At 39.5% G+C, this 19,254-nt stretch overlaps 1 protein-coding gene across 8 annotated transcripts in view; it reads left to right on the top strand.

The window, feature by feature from the left end:
• myo9aa (myosin IXAa) overlaps positions 1–19,254 on the top strand; it is a 100,347-nt gene that overhangs the window by 33,687 nt on the left and 47,406 nt on the right. For all 8 annotated transcript variants that reach the window (XM_080884979.1, XM_080884974.1, XM_080884977.1 and 5 more), the window contains exons 3-4: positions 18,563–18,657; positions 18,759–18,821. In XM_080884979.1, coding sequence (XP_080741105.1) covers positions 18,563–18,657; positions 18,759–18,821 — 158 coding nt within the window. The remainder of the gene's footprint in view (positions 1–18,562; positions 18,658–18,758; positions 18,822–19,254) is intronic.

Genomic DNA, 19,254 nt, shown 5'->3' with positions numbered 1-19,254 from the left:
TGTATCTCCTCTGGCCCGTCCCAGTGAGAAGATAAATGTCACTGTCAGGCTAAGAATAAATTGTTGTACTCTGGGAAAGTGGCCTGTGGTAATGTGAATGACTCATTAACTCTCCCAAACAAAGATTCTGAAGAAGTGTTGCGGTGCCTTTAGTAAGTGTGGAGATTTGGTTCCCCTCATGACTCCTGCTCACTGACCCGAGGCTTAAATCATTAAGGGATGTAGACTGAGAAATACAGCTTCCTGGTACACTGATACACTGACTTTTCCCTTTGATGTGGATGCACACTTGTTACTCCTTATTTTCTGTCATGCAAGCAAGGATTTCACTTGGTGTTTGTCTCTTGTTGTAACCCCCCCCCTTTCATTTGTAGTGTCTTGGTAACATAGGTCCATAAATGTACAAACATACAAAAAGACCCTGGCTAATTTCTAAATTTGCACTAAATTTTTAAGTCAGAAGTGCAAATATGGATTCATTTCTAAGTTATAAGTGTATATGTTACAAGCAAATGGTAACATGGGACCCGCCCTGGCTGAATTAAAAGATATGACTTTGTGTGCTGTGAGTCAGATGCTATTAACATAGTCATAATGACAAAGTAACTTCATAATATAAGCCTGGAGACTTGGAAGTGGATGGACATTGTAGGACTGGCACGGGATTGGATTGAGTCCTGATGTTTGTGTCTCTGAGATCTAACTAATTGGATTGACCTCTTTTCTTCACTGACCATGTGCCCTAGCTTTACTGTAGTGATTCTGCTAAGTCACTCCCCTCACCTGCAATCTTAGCCTAGCGCTGGATAGCTAATGCTTGACATGTGACCTACATATGAGCGTGTTGTGGATAAGACCACCTGTTTCGACTTTGCTCCAACGTGGCGAGCTGTGTAGACAGAGCTTTACCTATATGGCTGTGGCTAATGACAGACCTGGAGAATACAACTTTGTCTTTCTTGCAAACATGCACAGCAATAGAAATCTGTCAAGCTGTAGTTGAAGATTAACTGGCCCTTGAATACCTCACTTGAGACAGCCTGTATTGTTTTTTTTCCCAAGAATAATCTACAAAACAGGTAGCAGTATGCATATAGATTTGCAGTGCAAGTGTAGTGCTTCAAATGGGTTTATTAGGCAAATACTGACAATTCAAGTCTAATGTAAGGAAATAAAAAAATGTATTTGAATCTGTGTGAGGAGGATGGTACTTGTACTAGCACTTTTCTACTCTGACCACCAGTTTAGTCCATTTGAAGACCCTTGGAAGTTAATTCTGTTCATCTGGATGTTGTGTTTTTAGTGGAAGGAACATTTTATCACTCATACAAGTGACTTCTTCAGTTTTTGAAAAACATTTTAGTCTGTACTTTGTAGGCTCTTTACCAATCAAACATATGCACTCTCCAGTGGATGCTTTGGGGTTGATTTGGAGTTCATTCTCTTGGCCAAGGACACTTTGTGTGAACCAGAAGAGTCTAGGATCAAACAACCATCTCAGATTATTTATGGATGAGAAGTAAAAAAGAGCCGCCAGGTGCTAAAAAATAGACCTTAGACTCAAACGTTAGAACAGGCTTTTTCCCGCAGCACGCCGTGTAATAAATAGTCACAAAGAAAATGGCGGCTGTTACAACTTATGTCTAAAAATGTATAGTTTCATGCATCGGTTAAAACACTCGACTCCAGCTACATGACGCGCAGCTGGAAACACTTCACGCAAGTCGAGCTGCCCGAGATTCACAGAATTTACAGAAACTGTTACATTTTTGTGATTTATATCGTTATCGGACGATAGATGTCTTATATCGGGATATGAGATTTTGGTCATATCGCACAGCCCTAGGTTAGCTGATCACATTGCCATGTGCCCATGGTGTTCACATCTAATTTCTATTAAAGATATACATTTACAGAAAAAGATTGCAAATCTAGCATATTAATTTGCAGTGGACCTCATTTTCATTTTTTGTTGGAAGTTCCTCACAAGACTTTTTCACTGGTGTCGTCATCTTTGGCTTTCTCTGTTTCTCCTCTTTGTACTGTGCAATCTAATCTCACCCCATCTCACAGACTTTATTTGTCTGACAGCTGGTAGTTAGCACAGAGAGCATAAAAGATGGATGTAGCTAATGTGACGCCACCTATTCGTTTGTGAAGCCCCGTTTTGAAGCCTGGAGATGAGGATGTTTTTGAAACTGGATGTGACATTCATGAGCTTGCTGTGAAATTGGCTCATTGGCTAATGACTTGTCAGTCACAAGTTTGGAGAGTAATCCTCCTATCTGACTCTTAGAATGACTGAAATGTATAAATCTCAAAATAAGTGACTGAGTCCATGAACTCAATAGAAAGGTGTTTTCTGAGGTCCAGAAATTTCCCCAAAAGACCAGATATTTTTTCTAACTTCAGGTATAACCCTCAGTAGCCTTAAGAAGGATGCAGGTTTGAGGTACTTTTACGTTGGCTTCACTGTTCAGACTCATAAGGGGCGTCTTGTGCCGTCTATGATATTGAGCAATACAGTCTTCTGTTGTTGTTGTTGTTGTTGTTGTTGTTTGATGGTAGATAGAAACTGTTGTTTTGCCCACTTTTAGCTGTGGGCCAGACTAATGAAACTCCCCTGTCTGTCAGTGTAAAGAAGTTGAACTGTAATTCAGTCCCTATTATATCTTGAAATTTGAAAAAGAAGTGCAGTTTCAATAGTATGGTTTTTTTTTTTTTCTTGTTTGTTTTTTTTAAAATTATCATTATTATATTAAATTAATCTTTGTGCTTACATTGTGAAAAATAAATGTGTTGCTCATTGACTGTCCTGTAATTTTAAACCAATGTTTTTGTTATTTTCCCCCCAAAAATTAGTTTGTTTGTTTTTTTTTTTTTTTTTTTTTTTTTTTTTGTTTTTGTTTTTTTTAGAACTGTGGTCCCATGTTTTTTAAAAAAATCATTATTTACTTATGAAAAGGTGTAAATTTCTGTGCCGATTCTGGTCCCTGGGCCTTATGTTTGACACATCTGCTTCTTATTTTCTGGGTCTAGGATTCAAACACCAGTGAGTTAAACACAGCTGTAATGAAGTTGTTACAATTTTCTTCCAAAATCTGTCACCTTGCCTGGCGAATGTTGCCGTTTATCCCTTCTTGTATTCCTAAATTATCCAATTGATGATCTCCATTACCAAGTACACAAGCAACTAAAACTTAAACACTGCTGACAGTATCGAGTACACAGCTCAGATTTATTGACAGAAAGTTTGTAAATGTAGTGATACTTGATATTAAGCCAAGCTCAAATGAACAATCACGGGCCATACTCTCAAAGTTGAGGCAGATGAATTGCTGTTTGAAAATGACTGTCAGACAGATGACTCAATAAACTGAACTGCCATAAATTTGTTTAAATCTGCAGTACGATCATATGACGAGTAAAGCATAAGGAATGCGACAGGACCTGATTCTTTCATCGAGTCTCCTCATATTTTTTAACGTAAACCTTTCCGTTGTGTGAAACCTAAGCTCCATATCGTTGACTACAGGATTGCACATGCAAAGTGTTGTGCAATTTGCCTGCAGCAAACAGTTCCTAAGAAGAAACCCAATGTGATGACATGTAATCGATGCTTCTCATTTTTCGCTCTTGCTGAAACCGTCCACTCTCATCCTGCGTGCAGCGTGCTGACTGCGAAAGCTGAAGCCCGGACCAGTAGTGATTGATGTGTAGTAACAATTAGCAGCAGGTTTGCACTGTTAGTGTAAAGAGACTGCTGAGCTTATAAATACTTGAGGAGAGGTTTATATTTCTGTGGCCGAGTAATCCTCTTAGTTCTGCAGTGTAATGCATACTGCCATTCATGGAGTCCATCTGATGGAGTTCATCTGAGGAGCCGTGAATTCAGTCTTCTAGGTCTTCAGTGTGCAGATGATTGAATTTATTTTTTCTGATTGACACAAGGCTTATGTTACAGCCTGTGCCTGAATTAGAGAGAATACCTGATGGTGCATTTTGGGGGATTTAGATTTCAACTAAAAATCTATAGCTGAGAATGCTTTTAGGGGTACACAGACTTCAGAGTTTCTTCTGAATATAGTAGTGAAGTACTCTAAAACAGCGGCCCCCAACTTCTTTTGCCCCACGGACCGGTTTATGTTCGACAATATTTTCACGGTGTCGCTGATAAATACAACAAAATAAAACCAGTACCGGCAACAAAAAATATTTATTTATAACACACGAGAAAAGACACACGGAAGCTGAGTTAACGATAAAAATGATGAAAAATAATGATAAAAACCGATTTAAAAAAACTATAAATTACCCACCTGAGCCTCAACTCTCGTGACCCGGTACCAAACGACTTACGGACCGGTACCAGTCTGTGGCCTGGGGGTTGGGGACCGCTGCTCTAAAATAAAAAAAATGTATATTTCAAAACTGTGTGCATCTGTGTTTCTACTCCATGACTGATTCAAGTTAAACACAGGGCAACTCTGACGTGCACATCCGCTGGAGCTTGCTGGAAGTGAGAGTAAAGCAGGAAACACTTGCTTGAGTTTGTCGGTGCACAGGGTCAGCCTAATGATGACCTTCTCACTTGCAGCGAAGTCTGTTCAGACATCATATTGAGAGTTCACAGTTGAGAGATCAGACCCTCCTGTCTATGAAAGGCCTGTCAGTCAGTTGCCTATTTACTTGTGTCTCTGAAAATGGCTGTAAGACCTAAAGAGTTAATCCACTGTGGTGGTGTGCAGAAGAAAAATAGATCCATAGTTCAGTAAATATTTGGACACAGTCTCATTCACCATCAGAGTTATGTCCCAGTAATATCTGTTCATCATCGTGGGGATATTAAAGACTGCTGCAGCCAGTCGCACAGTTCTCATTAGATGCCACATTTGTCATATGTGGAGTGATGGCAGCAATGACTCTGACGTGCAGTATGGTTTTCCATATGCACCATTATTCATTCTGCTGTCAGTGTCACATGCAGTTGAATCAGTTGGCTTATAAATGTCTTTAAAGATTGCAATTTTCTGTGCTGAGAGAATTTTAGGAGGCATTTTAGGATGCTTGGGTTTGTACTGAGAGGTTTTTAGCTGTTGCAGTTTCCTGACTGTGAGCTGACATGTGACTCCATGTTTTCCAGGACAGCGTGCCCCCGCCTCTCACTCCCCCTCGCGATTACATTCCACTTCACTGTATGGCGGCCAGATTTGGGAAGCTTCTTTCTGCGCCTTATGCATTTCCTCTTTTTCTGCTGATGTCTGGGCTGTGAGCATCTACAGTGTTTTGAGGGGAGTGTTCGGGAAGTTGTTTTTTTTCTTTTCTTTGTCTTGGTGTACTTTCAGCTCAGAGAGCAGTTTTGCTCATAGGAAATTATTAAAAATAAATTGTGGGTTACTGAAGTTTATTAACATCCCTGTTTGCTGCTGCAGTTCTGCAGTTGTTCTTCATGAAGGCAACAAAAAAACTTTAGATTGTCACAATGCACCATAGTGTGACGTGTAACATTTAAAGTAGAATGCTTTACTGAGGATTTTTGGTATGGTTTGTCTTAATTTTTATGGGCTCTCTTTCTCACTCATTGTGTTCCACCAATGGGCTCTGAATGTTGATGTACCTGCCTGTACGCAAATACTCAAATGCACACAGTAACAGTGTAAAGAGCTGGATTAAGGCTGCTCTGCTACCCCAGAATTCTGTCACCAGTCCATAAAGCCACCCTGTGATCCCTCATGGCACACCTCCACACCAAGAGACAAAGCCACAAACAAAACACTGAAGTATGTGAGTGTACAGAACAAAGCGTGGGAGGTTTTATATGGAGATGCCTTTGCTTTGACCTACTGTTGTGCTGAATTGTATTGTTCAGCCCATCTTCTCTTTGTTTCACTCTCCCTCTTTGGAAACCATGATGATAAACTTTATTTATCACCTGACACCACCACCTCCAGCCCCCTAAAGACAACATTTGTCTTGAGCCTTAATGAAGAGTTTTGACAGCTCATTAGATATCAGTAAAGAAAGTGTTTTGACCACCATTAGAATGGTTTCTGGGTTTTTCAGAGGGGAACTGTGTAGATCACCCTCACCAACGTCTGATGCAAACACAGCCTGAAATATGTCAGAAACTCCTATGCGGCTTTCAAGGGGTTAAGAGTTAACGTGCTTACGTTTAGCTGGAAGTATTTACTGTATTTACTCAATTACCGAACAGAAATACAATTTTAACCAGCTACTATTTCACTCTGTTTCAGTTTTTACTCCATTCAATTTCTGTGGCATTATTCTGTCTGTAAAACTGATGATCAAAATAGACCCTTAAATATTTTTTTTGGCTTCATTACTTTGTCATATTTTGGATGTCTATAGATGGCTATAAATGGCAGACCAGTCAAATAGTGATTTTGACTTTAATTTTCACTGATTTCATGTCGGTAACTACTGCAGTTTGCAAGTATTTTGCCCAAAGCTTAGTTCTGTAAATGAATACAAATTTATTTAGCTTAACCTTTCTGTCCATAAGAAAATGTTCTTTTACCAGTTATCCCACAATACCTCAGATTTAGCCTGTTTAGGTCTGTTGAGACCAGTTTTAAAATGCTAAGTGTGTCATAAATAATGTGTTATTGCTTGTTTTTTAACTTTACAGTTGCTCATTTTGCTTTTCATCATAAATTAAGCATATTTATTTGGCAATACTCCTGCAGTGTTACACAGTGGGAAGCTGGTAGTGTGACCTGCTGCCTCAGATGCTGCAGTGGGTTGTCCAAGCAGCCTGCTGCCACTCGCAAAATGTATATTGACACAGGCTTCTGGAGTGAGTGGGAATTTGTGTTTGCTCTAAAAGATAGGCCTGTTTTCCTAATGGCTGAGCACATTTGCTTAATGCTTGTCAAATACATTCTTTACAGGCAGGCAAATTGACTCGGGTCACTCAACCTTCTTGCCATCATCAAAGCAAAACACGGACTGGAATGCCACCAAATTAACAGGCTCCATTTAGTAAAGTTTGGAGCTCAGACAAATGTTAAGCATGAAAGCTTGAATCATGTTTTAGAGGGTATGTTTCCACAAAGTAAGCACTGATGCTGGAATCTGAACTGGTTCGAATTTACAGAATAAGACATTCACTGTGTTGCATTCAAAATCGTATTGGGTCAGAAATAAAGTCATTCAGGCTTAGTTACGTGGATTTGAGATGATATGTTATGTTAGCCAAGAGCAGCGATGCAGTCAGTGTAACGCTTCTTATAGAGACTCATCTGCTTGTCTGCATAAATCCCATTTTCTGGATTCATACCTTAAAAAAAGCTTTGTGTGAAATTGACGAATGCATCCCCTTTCTGTCAACTTGAGGTTATTTGCATCCATTATAATAAACATTTTATTTCAAGAGGGCATCATTGTGGAGAGTGGCATGTGGAGGGATTTTGCTGTGGAAGCTGGTACATCATTGGAGACCGAAAAAAATACTTAATTACTGCAACTTCTTGTCCTTTACAGGCTACCATCCAGTTTATACAATAGGAACACCATATATCCGAAATATCTAATGTAACATTGATCATTATATTGGCCTTGTTTATTTGATTTAGAGCTATCATTAACTCATTATGTTTAATTTGTGATGCAGTATTTAACTTGTATAAGTGCCTCTAACTTATAAATTGTGTTGTGGTAATTGTTCTACTAATATTAGCTTATAGATTGAGCATCCAGGTTGCTGGCTTGACAGCACTGATTCTCCATTGTCTGGGTATCAGCAGGACATTGGGATGTATTGATTGAAATTTCTTCTGTGGAGCCCACACCCAGTCTGCTGCAGTGTGCTGGCAGAGCTTCAAGCTGAGGTCTGTTTCTATCCAAGTGCAACTCTATATGTGAGTGCATGTCACTGCAAGTGATGGGGACCTTGTGGTCCAGTCGGCCCTGTTCCACGTTTGTCCACATGAAATGTTCTTACAGATGGTAAACTCAGTGAACACCTTTACAAGAGCGCTTCTCCTTATAAAAATCTAGCTTGCTAGCTTTGCTTTGCCTCATTTAGTGAACATAGGTGAAGCAGTTGCTGCTCCTTCATATCAGAGAGGCAAGACAGATGAAAATGACTGAAGAATCAAACACATTTGACTTTTGGGTATTTTGCTTAAACAGATGACACAAGAGTACAAATTAATGTGCTGGCCTTTCAGGTCTAGCTGCTAGAACAGTCATCTTAGAGATTTCTTGGCTAATTTCTTTTCAGACTCTTTATGAATATCATGATTGTAGTGGGTGCGGTGGTCAGTCTGATATTTGACTCAACAATCGGGTTTTGTTCCTCTATATGTTGGTGGAGTGACTCAGAGTTCTGAGCTAAATCTGTGGGCTGAGTGGAAGGAATGACGGCACTTCGTGACTATCAGACATCAGCTCCTTCTACTTCTGTAAAAATCAACACTGCAGAAAGCCTAAAGGGCTACTTAAAGCTAATGGCGAAGCTATCCTGTGTGTTTAATTTTAAACAGTCATGTTTTTACTCCCTTTGTAAAGATTTATTTTAAATCGTTTTAAACAAACTTGTGGTTTTGATCTACTTAAGTGCGCACTGTGGAAAATTCAACTTCTTGGAAGGCGAGTCATACTTTTGATTTTCTGTTAAGAGAAGGTCATAAATGTTTTTTGTTCTTGGTCACATTATTTGGACACTTCTTGTTAAGTATATGTTTTTGATTTATGAAGCCACATAACTAAGTCATCACAGCTAAATAATGCTTTGATTTTAGGGTGTCTTTCAGAGCATTTGCGTGTGATAAGTGAGGTGTTTAAATACATTGGTCTGCTCGGACTTGCCCTGGTGACTAATACGGAGACAAGTGAATGCTCAAACTCATGGACAGTTCAGTAGAAACCCAGCAGGACCAAGTTGGTGTCAGTTTCTAAATTAAGCACTCTTGATACTGCATGTTTTCAAGCTGGTCGGTGTTTAACAGCTTGCAGTTTCACTAAGCTACTGCTGAGTTTTCTATAGATGAACCAAGCGTTGGAAATTTGTTTCCTGGTTTTCTAATTAAGTTGTTTCCACCTTAAGCTGATATGATCTGACATGACTACTTACTCATTTCATATTCACTAACTACGTGGCATGAATGGAAAACACCAGTTTGCTTTCCTAATTATCTTGAGTGTACGTCCACACTGTAGGCGTTATCTTGATTGAGGACTTGTTTCCCCATAGTTCACAAGTGAGCTGAAAAGTTCCTTTAAACTTCATGAGATTCCTTTTTGTCTCTCCCCCCCCCACTGCACTATTGTTTACCAACGAATGTTCCAGTAACGTTGGTGCTGAAACAAGAAGCTTCCTGGTCCCGTTGGTTCTTCCATCCTTTGTGGCCATTTTAAGTTTTAGGAAAGTCACTCGTGTGGCTTGTACTTCCACATTTAACTTTTTTCTAATGAAAATTGAGAACGCTCATGTAACGCAAGCCCAAAAATTCAAGGATTTTTTTGTTTTTAATGAAATGAAACTGTTTATGCTTTTGTAACAGTGTTTGAAAGGAACCTGCGATTTACAGGAAAAACAAGCCATTCGCAGCAGATAGTGACCTCACACCACAAAGTTGAGGCGTTTAGTTACACTGCAGAAGAATGTGGCTGAACTTGTTTTTGGAAGAATACAGAAAGGCAGACATTTATCATCGTTTTCTGTGTTTGCAAACGTGTATCTAGAATACATCTCATCAAAACCTTTTAAGTGATTACACGGATACGTCGTAGATAAATTGACCAAACATTTCAACCATCACCATTTTTTTTTTTTTTTTTTTTTTTTTAAAGTCAGGCAGGATTTTAAAAACAATACACCACATTCCTATGTTTATAAATTAAAAAAGGTGATTTTTTTTTTTTCTGAAAACCTTCATTCATCGCCTCTGTTGATCCAATTTTGGGACACACAAATAATAATTTGTGTAATTATAATTACACATAATCACAAAGGAGGCTGCTGCTTTTCAATCCTGTATCTTATTTGTTAATGGTCTTCAGTAACTCCGTTGGTTGGAAACACATTGCAGTATGAAGTCTCATAGAGCGATGCTACATTCATTAGTTTGCTTTGGGCTAGCTAAGAGGGGATTTGGCAGTTTAGTCACTAAACCCATTTGGATAATCAAATGTGTTTAAGGCACTTTGACAGTGCATCATTTTTGATTGTTGTTTTATTTTAAAATCCTAAGATAAATGAAATGCTTGCAGTCCTGAGTTTTTTGGTTTTGTTTTGTTTATTGTAGTTTTCGCTTCTGAGCCCTTCCACAGATGTGCCAGCAGTGAAAATGGAGAATTCATTGACTGCTGTTATTGTTTTGAATAAGTTGTTCTCTGAGGTGTTTTGTCTGCTCTCTGTCTCATCCTCTTCCTGTTTAGTTTGTTGTGCTCTGGACATTTCATTGTGTTTTCGTTGTGGTTGTTCGGTTTTCTGTCCCCCATCGAACCGTCCACTATAGCAATATTGTAATTATAACCACTGGTGTACAAAAGTGAAACAGAACGTCTGCTGTTGCTTGTTGTATATGTTTGCCTGTTTGTTTGTTTTCATGGTGTGTGAGAGAAAGTGGAGGAGTAAGTGAAATCCGTAGAAACACAAATAAAGTGGGGGTGAGATGCCAGAGGAAGCCAGTCAGAGGAAGCTGACCACACACACATAAACACACAAAAACGTCTTTATTGCAGATAAGGAATGACTTGGCAGATCTCTGTGCCGACTCTCTGCTGAAGAAAACTAGTAAACAGGCTGCCACCCACTGAAGCATTTTCTTAAGGTCATGACTAGGAAGAAAATAGATCTGGTATGGTTTGACACTGACCTTTAGACCTCAGCGTGTTGATGGGTTTTGTATACTCAGATTGTCATGTTTTTCTTTGCACGAGCCTTCCATTGAAGCAGCAACTAAAACTTTTTTCAGGCTGTGTTGGCAGCTCTATCAATATACACACATAGGGTTTTATCGCACATTTCCGTGTCTTCTCTTTAGGTTAAATGTGAATCACAAAGTCTGGCCTTAAATCTTTGCATGCTCTCTGCATGGGAATTGGATACATTAGCTTGTGCATATCCTGCTTGTTATTGTTCGATCCACCCAATTTCCTGAATTTTTGTTTGGGGTCTCATTTTCCAAAAACCGTGAAATAAGGGAGAATTGCTTGCTTACACAACCTGAGGATACACCAGTCTACAACTTATGGAACAGCAAGGGAAATGAATTTGTAATTTCAAGTTTTAGTAGAGTTTATGATTTGCTTCTGTCTAAAGGATCCCATTTTTCCCCTTGACTCATCTTCTCTGATTGAGAGAAGTTTGTTTTATGAGAGATGACTGTAATAACAGAGGTGTCCTGGAGAGCACTGATTATTTTTCTATTACGCCTGCCTTTCATCTCCATCGCTGTGACTAATGCGCACTTCCTTCTTAGTAATACAGGAGTTTCTGATTGAGCCAAATACTTCAGTCATGCATTGTTATGATCAAAAGGCCACTGCGTTTTCTCTGACTTTATACTTTATACTGCTTTATCGCAAAAGGTGATATAATTCATGTCTGTCCATAAAATGTAAAGCTGAAGCAAGCAGCTGGTCAGTGTAGCTTAAAGAATACACAGACTGCAGTTCCTATAATGTGCTGGTTTTGCTGCCCTCCAAGCTATCCGAGAGACCATGTCCTGGGTATATCCTGGGCCCTCTTTTCAGTTGGACATGCCTAAAACACCTCACCTACGAAGTGGATCAGGCATCTAAATTTGCTGACCAACATACCCCTTTCAATGTGTGTATATATACAGTATGTAGTGCTTTTCTACTCCACCTGAGCACTTTCCCCCCCCAGTTTTTTTGCAAATACTTTCTTTCCAGCATTCACACACATTCATACTCCAATGGATGCATCGGAGAGCAACTTGGGGTTAGTATCTTGCCCAAGGATATTTGCCGTGCAGATTGGACCACTAGTTTTATCTGTGATCTCATTCTTTCGCTCACCCACAGCTTCTGGTCATAGATAGGGTGGGAATGTAGATTGACCAGTAGAACAACATCTTTATTTTCATTACAACAGACCTGTAAAGTGTCTGCATCACTGCAAAGGCCCCTGCGATCATTCTATCCCTTTGCTGCTTAACTTCCCCCTCCTCCACTTGGCTTGAAAGAAAGGGGAAAACATAGGGGGGAGCGCTTGGGAATTTTTGCCAAATCTGCCATCATGCAGATCTGAACGGCACCGATTAAAATGTTACATGTTTGTTTGATATTATCTGTAAAAATGTGGGTTTTCCAGTTAGGCTCTCTGCCCACGTATGTCCCCAAATGTTGTCAAACTATTGCTTTAAAACCAGCTCACCCATCGATAGTGATACTTTTTATGGCATATTGGTGATTGAAATGTCACATTTCTCAATATTATGCTTAAACAGTATTTCACAATTTGAAAAAGGTGAAATGACAAATCTCGTAACACCCTTGATTTCTTAGGATGTCACTCCCACTTTGTGAACTGCTGCTTTGGTTCATTTAATACAGTGGAAATGTGTTATCCACCCAGTGACCCAGTCCTTCATACTGTGAAACATGATTTATAAGGTTACCTCACTGTTGATTGAATGAAAGAATTTGGCCACCAGACAAAGTAAACATAATTTCTTCGCGTTTGCTTTGCCTCTTCGGTTCAGTTACTGTGGAACATGTGACCGAAACACACTAATCATTGTAGTTATACTGTAAGAAGATATGTTTATGTGGTAAAAATGTGTCAATTTTGCACTGAATTTTAAATGTAATACTGATCATCTTATTTTTCCAAGCTGGAAAAACATCCCAGAACCAGTGGCCCTTTGCAAATGTTACGCAAATACTTGATCACAGTCTGACGTTCCTTGTTTTTAACCTATAGGTCGACTTGTGATAATCATCGACCTTTTGCATAAAAACTACAAGTTGTTACCAAAGGGTGGGACACAGAGTTAGTCAGGATAAACTGATAAGACTCCAGTTTCAACTAAATGTGAAGCTGAAATTGTCTGAGATAGCAAAGTTTTCAAAAAACGCAAGCTAACAACTGCTGGAATTCTGGCAGTCAATTCAAGCTTGAGTTGCACAACCTGCCAATCTTCACATCTATATTGCTCATTTCAGTAGACCATCAGATTTGCTCCTGTGGGTGTTTGTAATGGTGGGGATTTATGGAACACGTAGTATGTGATAGTAGGATCCAGAGGAATGTTATAAAAAGCTCCCTTATAGGAGAAGACCAAACAAAAGGTTTCTGATTGTTCTGTACAAAATTAATACATTATTTTTGCAACTAAAAAGAAGTTTGTTCATTACTGATTAATTGGACACTCATTTTCTTAACTGGGCAATGAATGATTAGGTGTATAAAATATCTCAAAGTGGTGATAAATCACTTTGTCCACTATAATTTTTTCCAAGTTGACGACATCACATTACATCATTTTCAACTCCAGAAATGTTCAGTCCAAAAAATCCAAAGACAAGTAACCAAGTCTTTGCAATGCAGACAGTACAGACAGTAAAAAAATAATAAAGCCATCAAATGATTAAAAAATGTATCAAAAATGTTTTCAATTGATTAAGGTGATCATTTGACTAGAAGATAAAGCTTTGTAAACATAAACCTCTTGCCAGTCAAAACATATTCATATTGCAGTAGTAAATAAACACATTGTCTGTAAATGCTACTGAGGCCGCATTGAGGCCGCATTGAGCCCACAGTCTGGAAACAAATCTGACCATATAGATGTGAAGTATCCTGCACCACCCAAGCAAAAAGACAGCATTAGATTTAAATGGATTACAGCAGCCTCGGTCAGGTGCTGAATAGGGGGTAACTGCAGCTATTAAACCACAGCTTGCTAGCATCAACACTCTGAACTTTTTAGTATGCGGATGTTAGCGTTTAGCTCAACTCCCTTTATACTGCCTGAGGTGACAAGTATCCAAACAAGTTTTTATTCTTGTTCACTCATACTATCCATCGCTCCTTTAAGTACGGTCATGCACATTTATTTTCTTTATTACACAGAGGTGAAAAGCCCTTTAAAGGTTTTACGGTGACAGTTAAACCTGTACACATCCTACCTCAAACACTTTTTTGCACATTGTTTTGACAGTTGCAGCCGCTGCCAGTACCCACATCCCACCGTGCTTTCACTTAGCTGGTGGCTGCAGATCTCCCCTGTGGTTAAACAGCCGCTGTGGCCACAGTCCGCTGTGCCCAGCAAAGCTTTAGGTGTGAGACTGCAAGGTTCATGATTATGAATTGGTCTCTGGAGAGCTTTATCTGCCCACACACACTGCGACACACACTGGGTCAAGTCAGCTGCTCTTTCACTTCATGTTTACATCCTGTCCACATAGTGTGGTTGATGAGTTGGCCTGGTAGTAAGGTCCGAAAAGGATATGAATCTGCACAGGATGAATGAGCAATACTACACTGACTCACAGAGAACACTGAGTTATTTTCTCTGTAGCTGCTGGAAAAGAAGGAATGCAGAACATTTGGTGACATGTCCCTAAATGAATTTGTAGTACGACAGAAGAATGCTCTTTTCATGCCATTGCCCATTTGATTGAGGCACTTTGAAATTCAGACAAAGAGCGGCTCTGTGTATTTTGGGGCCATGCTGTCACATGACCTCTAAACACAATCCAGTGTGGAAATGTACTTGTAGCCCCTAAGCAGTTGTTGACTTGCTAAAAGATAATCCCTTTGTGAGTCAAATGAAGCACTCTTTTGTCTCTACTCTATCTGAGAAGCTAGCGTGACCCCCTCCATTCATTCAAATTACTTCCAACTTTCTCTACAGACTCTACATCCTCTCCTCTCCTCAAGAAGCAGCCAATGAAATCATCCTCATTATGTTAAGTTGAATGGTTTTTTTTGACAAAAATAGTATCGGGTACTTTGCTATAGTGGATATTGAAATAGAAATGAAATTAATCAGATTCATGAGCCTTTTTAAAAATATTGGAAAGAATAGCCTTATAGCTCATCTACATTATTTAGGGATACACTACACTATAATTTTAGGTCTGACAGGAGGGTTTTTTGGTTTTTTTTACAAGTTATTAAAAATCCACACTGGTGTTGGGGTGGAAAAATGTTATAGTAGTACAATACTGCAAGTGAGAGTGCATGAATTTTTGGTGTCAAAATATCAATCAACATGACAGGACATTTGATATATTAGAAGTAGGAAACAGGAACCACTGGAAACTTAAAGCTTAGGTGTGGTGTGGTGACCAGAGATTATGGGAACTACTGCAAAAACATCAGGGAGGTACTGAGTTAAACTACGTTTGAGGAAAGTGATTGACATGATGAGTGTATGGCATTGCTTGAGAAAGGAATAGGTGCAAAATGGAAATTAGGCTTACCTACACAATCAAGTCTGGAATGTTTGCATCAAGTCTACGGATAGTGAGTGAAAAGGCTTCAGATATTAATATATTTCAAATGGCAATGAGTTAGATCCCAACTAAGTTATCGGTAGCTATTTGCTAGTCTACTGGTATCAACGTTTATATCAATCTTCTATCAGAATATCGGATTTTCAAATCGCCAAATATCGGTATCGTCATCGGTCTTAGAAATCCTATATCAGCTGGATTCATTAGAGAATTGTGGTAAATCGAAATTACCATTGGTTTCTACACTACACAAATAGTCACCAACCAAATACTGAGTTCCAGCAATAGAAAGTAAATGAATTTTAAAGACACAGTTTAAGAGACTTCATTTAAATGGTTTCCTCATAGTTAAATTCTGTAGAGTGTTTGTGCTTTACTTACTAAAGCATAACATCATCCCTGTGGCATCCTCCCTGTCTGTGCTCCCCGTAATGACTTTGACCGAGCCTGTATTTGGACACATTACACCCAGAACACACTGGCACCATCTCAAGTCTGTCATTGGGCTGCCTTTGGCTCAGTTTATGGTCTGAAGCCAAGAATAATGTTGTTGACCTAGTGGAGTCACTGAAACAGTGCGAATCATGTCTGTACAAACAGCTTTAGTCATGATGCATCTTTGAGCCGTGGAAGTGGAAGGAAAAAAAGAGCTACCCAGAAAAAACCACTCTGCGCTATAAATCTTTTACGTATTATATGCTTGTTATTGTTTATTTGGTTTCAGCCCTTGTTACCTCAGCTTGCCTTCCTGCCCTCTTGAGCTTAAGTTACTGACTTAGATTTCCAAGAATAACTGTTGACACCTCCCATACGAGAAGGTTGGAGAACATATTTGCATTATTGTGGGCTGTTTGTGTAGGTGGAAAGCGCAAGAGTGCAGTAAAATATTTGCATTTGAGACCAAGTTTCTGAAACCAGAATTTGTCTTGTTGCTAATTTTACATTGGTGTCTGTTAGGGAGAAAAACTGTTTACACCCTGATTATTATACAGATGGATTTTCTCTGTTGGCATGTTACTGTAGATTGCTGTTTGCTGCTGCTGTAACTCAGGAAATTCTTGTGATTATGTAAGCCTATTGTGACAAATATTTATGGTAATGTATTCTTAGAAATTGAAATGTTTGGAAGTAGCACAGTGATTTAATGATAGCTGGCTCTTACTGATGACTTATTCACTCATTTTGCGTTTATACATTGGAACTTAATGTCCACGGTGAGAAACTCCTTCCCTGGAGGTCAATTATAACTCATCTCTTCTGCTGGGAGATTTGTGTTTTATTACCGTTGATATGGAGCTAGCCAAGTTTAGAAAGACTACAATCTTTAGGTTGTAAAAATGTCGTCTTCAACGATATTCGTCTTTTCTTTTACATAGACCAGGTGGATGAACACACAGTGCCTGAAATATTTTTCAGTGTTTTTAGTTTTTCCACATCCTACTTCCTGCCAGCCCAACACAAAAAAAGCACTGAAAGGTCCAATACCTGACCTGTCTGGTCACTCTGAAAGCAGCATGAGTGCTTTTGGGTTCGGTTTTTATTGGCTATCTACTTTCCAGTAGGAAGCTTGTACTACTCCGGAGCGCTGAGTGATGTTAGTCTGTCCTCGTCTGACCTGGAGTTCCTGAAGCAGGCAGGTTAGCCAGTTCAGAGACAGACAAAGTGGTGAACAACATGCCAGCTCCTCTGGAAGGCGTCACATTTCGAAATCCACATTCTGGGATGCGGAGTGATACAGTCACTGTTTAGTTTGACCCCGTTTGCTCGTTTCTTTGTCCAGACAGTGGAGTTAAATGTTTTTCCACTGTGTCTGCCTTTTTAATGATTTCTTCTGCCTTATGAGTCACAGACAAGAGGCAAGTTTGTAGCTTTGATCCAGAGGTTTGAGCCAGTGTCAGCCGGTAATAGAGGCCAACTAAGTTCTCTATCACCACGATTCTCAAAAGCATCTAAATGGGTTGTTGTTCGTAAACTTCAGTGGGACAGAGCCTAACCTTTAGATACTTTTAGACAGAAAGTGTTGGTCTGATTAAGAGATGTTCAGTTTATCTGGACTGACTTATCTGTCTCTGCAGTATATGTACCAAAATGATTTAACTTCAGCTAGTACACCTTGTGTGCATTGTTCCTGGAGGAAACTGCATGCCGTAAATTAATTGTCACTGACTCATTTCTCAAGGAGCCGTGACTAGAAAAACCTCACCTTGTGATGCTTCGCCGTGTTGGTTGTTTACGGCTGGAAAAGGTAGTTGTGCCCTGAAGTTTTCATCTGTATTGCATAGCAACAGCCTTATTGGTAACACGATAGCCTACCCTGGACCAAAACAATATATTTTTCAAATGCAGGAGAAATTTTGTGATGGATGAAGCTCTTAAATTTGTGGATTACGATTAGCCTGAAGCCAAGTAATTTTGCACATTAGCTTGGCGTTAGCTGTCTCCTTGCGTGTTTGGGAAGTTAGAAAGTGGCGTGGGCGAAGGGTGGGGTAAGGGAGGGGTGTTTTCCCGTTTCACAGACGGAGAGCTCGGGACAGCTCTAAGTGATTCACTGAGGAATTTGTTTACTTGTGGTAGAGCTACAAATAACTATAGGGCTTATATAGGGCGAAAAACGACTTCCCCTTCAGGCAGCCATACAACATAAACAGAGCTGTGAGGGGAAATACTGGACTGTCTTATTAAAGCACAAACGCTACACATGTTTCACACAGCCACATGGATCCCATTACTCACTGAGGAGCTTTTTTCCCCCGCCCCATCAGGACTGCTGGCCATAGCTCCTTCATCCTCACTCTGGCAATTTGTCTACCGCTGGCTTTAATAGATCCTAAAAACATGTTATTAATCAGTCTCGGACCAATGCTGTTAGAAACTATGTGAGAGCAAAAGCTTCCTTTGTGGCATCAGACGGACAGTGTCTCAAGACGATGTTTGGCCTCCTGCCAGACGCTCTGCGTTCTTGATCCATAAACAAATTATCCACACCTTAAAGTGGACTCTGTACTTGGTCTCAGTGACCCTTGTGCAAGATGCTGTATGCAATATGTAGCCTTTCTCATTAATTCGTTTACATCTTACCACATGTTCCTCTTTTCCTCTATAGGCATTTGGGAATGCAAAGACAGCACATAACAACAACTCCAGTCGCTTTGGAAAGTTCATTCAGGTGAACTACCAGGAGAGCGGCACTGTGAGAGGGTAAGAACCCAGAACCTAATTCTTATTAATGTCCAAATAAAATAAGAAATAATGTTAAAGTCAACCACTTTTCTTGTACTTTTTTTTTTTTTTTTAAACAGAGCTTACGTGGAGAAATACCTCTTGGAGAAGTCAAGACTGGTCTATCAAGAGCACAATGAACGGTGAGCACATCTCAGAAATGCAGATTCTTATCAAAAGCCCTCATATGAACAGCAGAAATACATTTGGCGAGCAGGACTGGGCTGGGTTGCTGTGACGTACATTTAACACAAAACATGCATGCACCAAATCAAAGATGATAAGCTTGTGTAAAAAAATCAGTAATTAGCAGTAAGGCCAGCGAGCTTTTTATTGTACTATATTTGTAACATTTCAACAAAACCTATTAATACTCATTTTAATCCAATCTTGCAAATTGAGTGTTATAACACAAAAAAGTGAGTTTTTCTTAAAGCTGCATATATTTCACAAAAAAGCTGGTATCAGAATGTCTGTTGAAGATGCCAACGTTTAAATAGACGATAAAAATTAATTAGTGGGCTCAGCAGTAATATTGGTGGAGTGCACAGTCGGCCCCTTTTGCTAGCTACCTCT

This window comes from Rhamphochromis sp. 'chilingali', assembly GCF_963969265.1.
Source record: "Rhamphochromis sp. 'chilingali' genome assembly, chromosome: 6".
Lineage (NCBI taxonomy): Eukaryota > Metazoa > Chordata > Actinopteri > Cichliformes > Cichlidae > Rhamphochromis > Rhamphochromis sp. 'chilingali'.
Note: the sequence above shows the minus strand (reverse complement) of the source record. Positions and strands in the feature narration are given on the sequence as shown.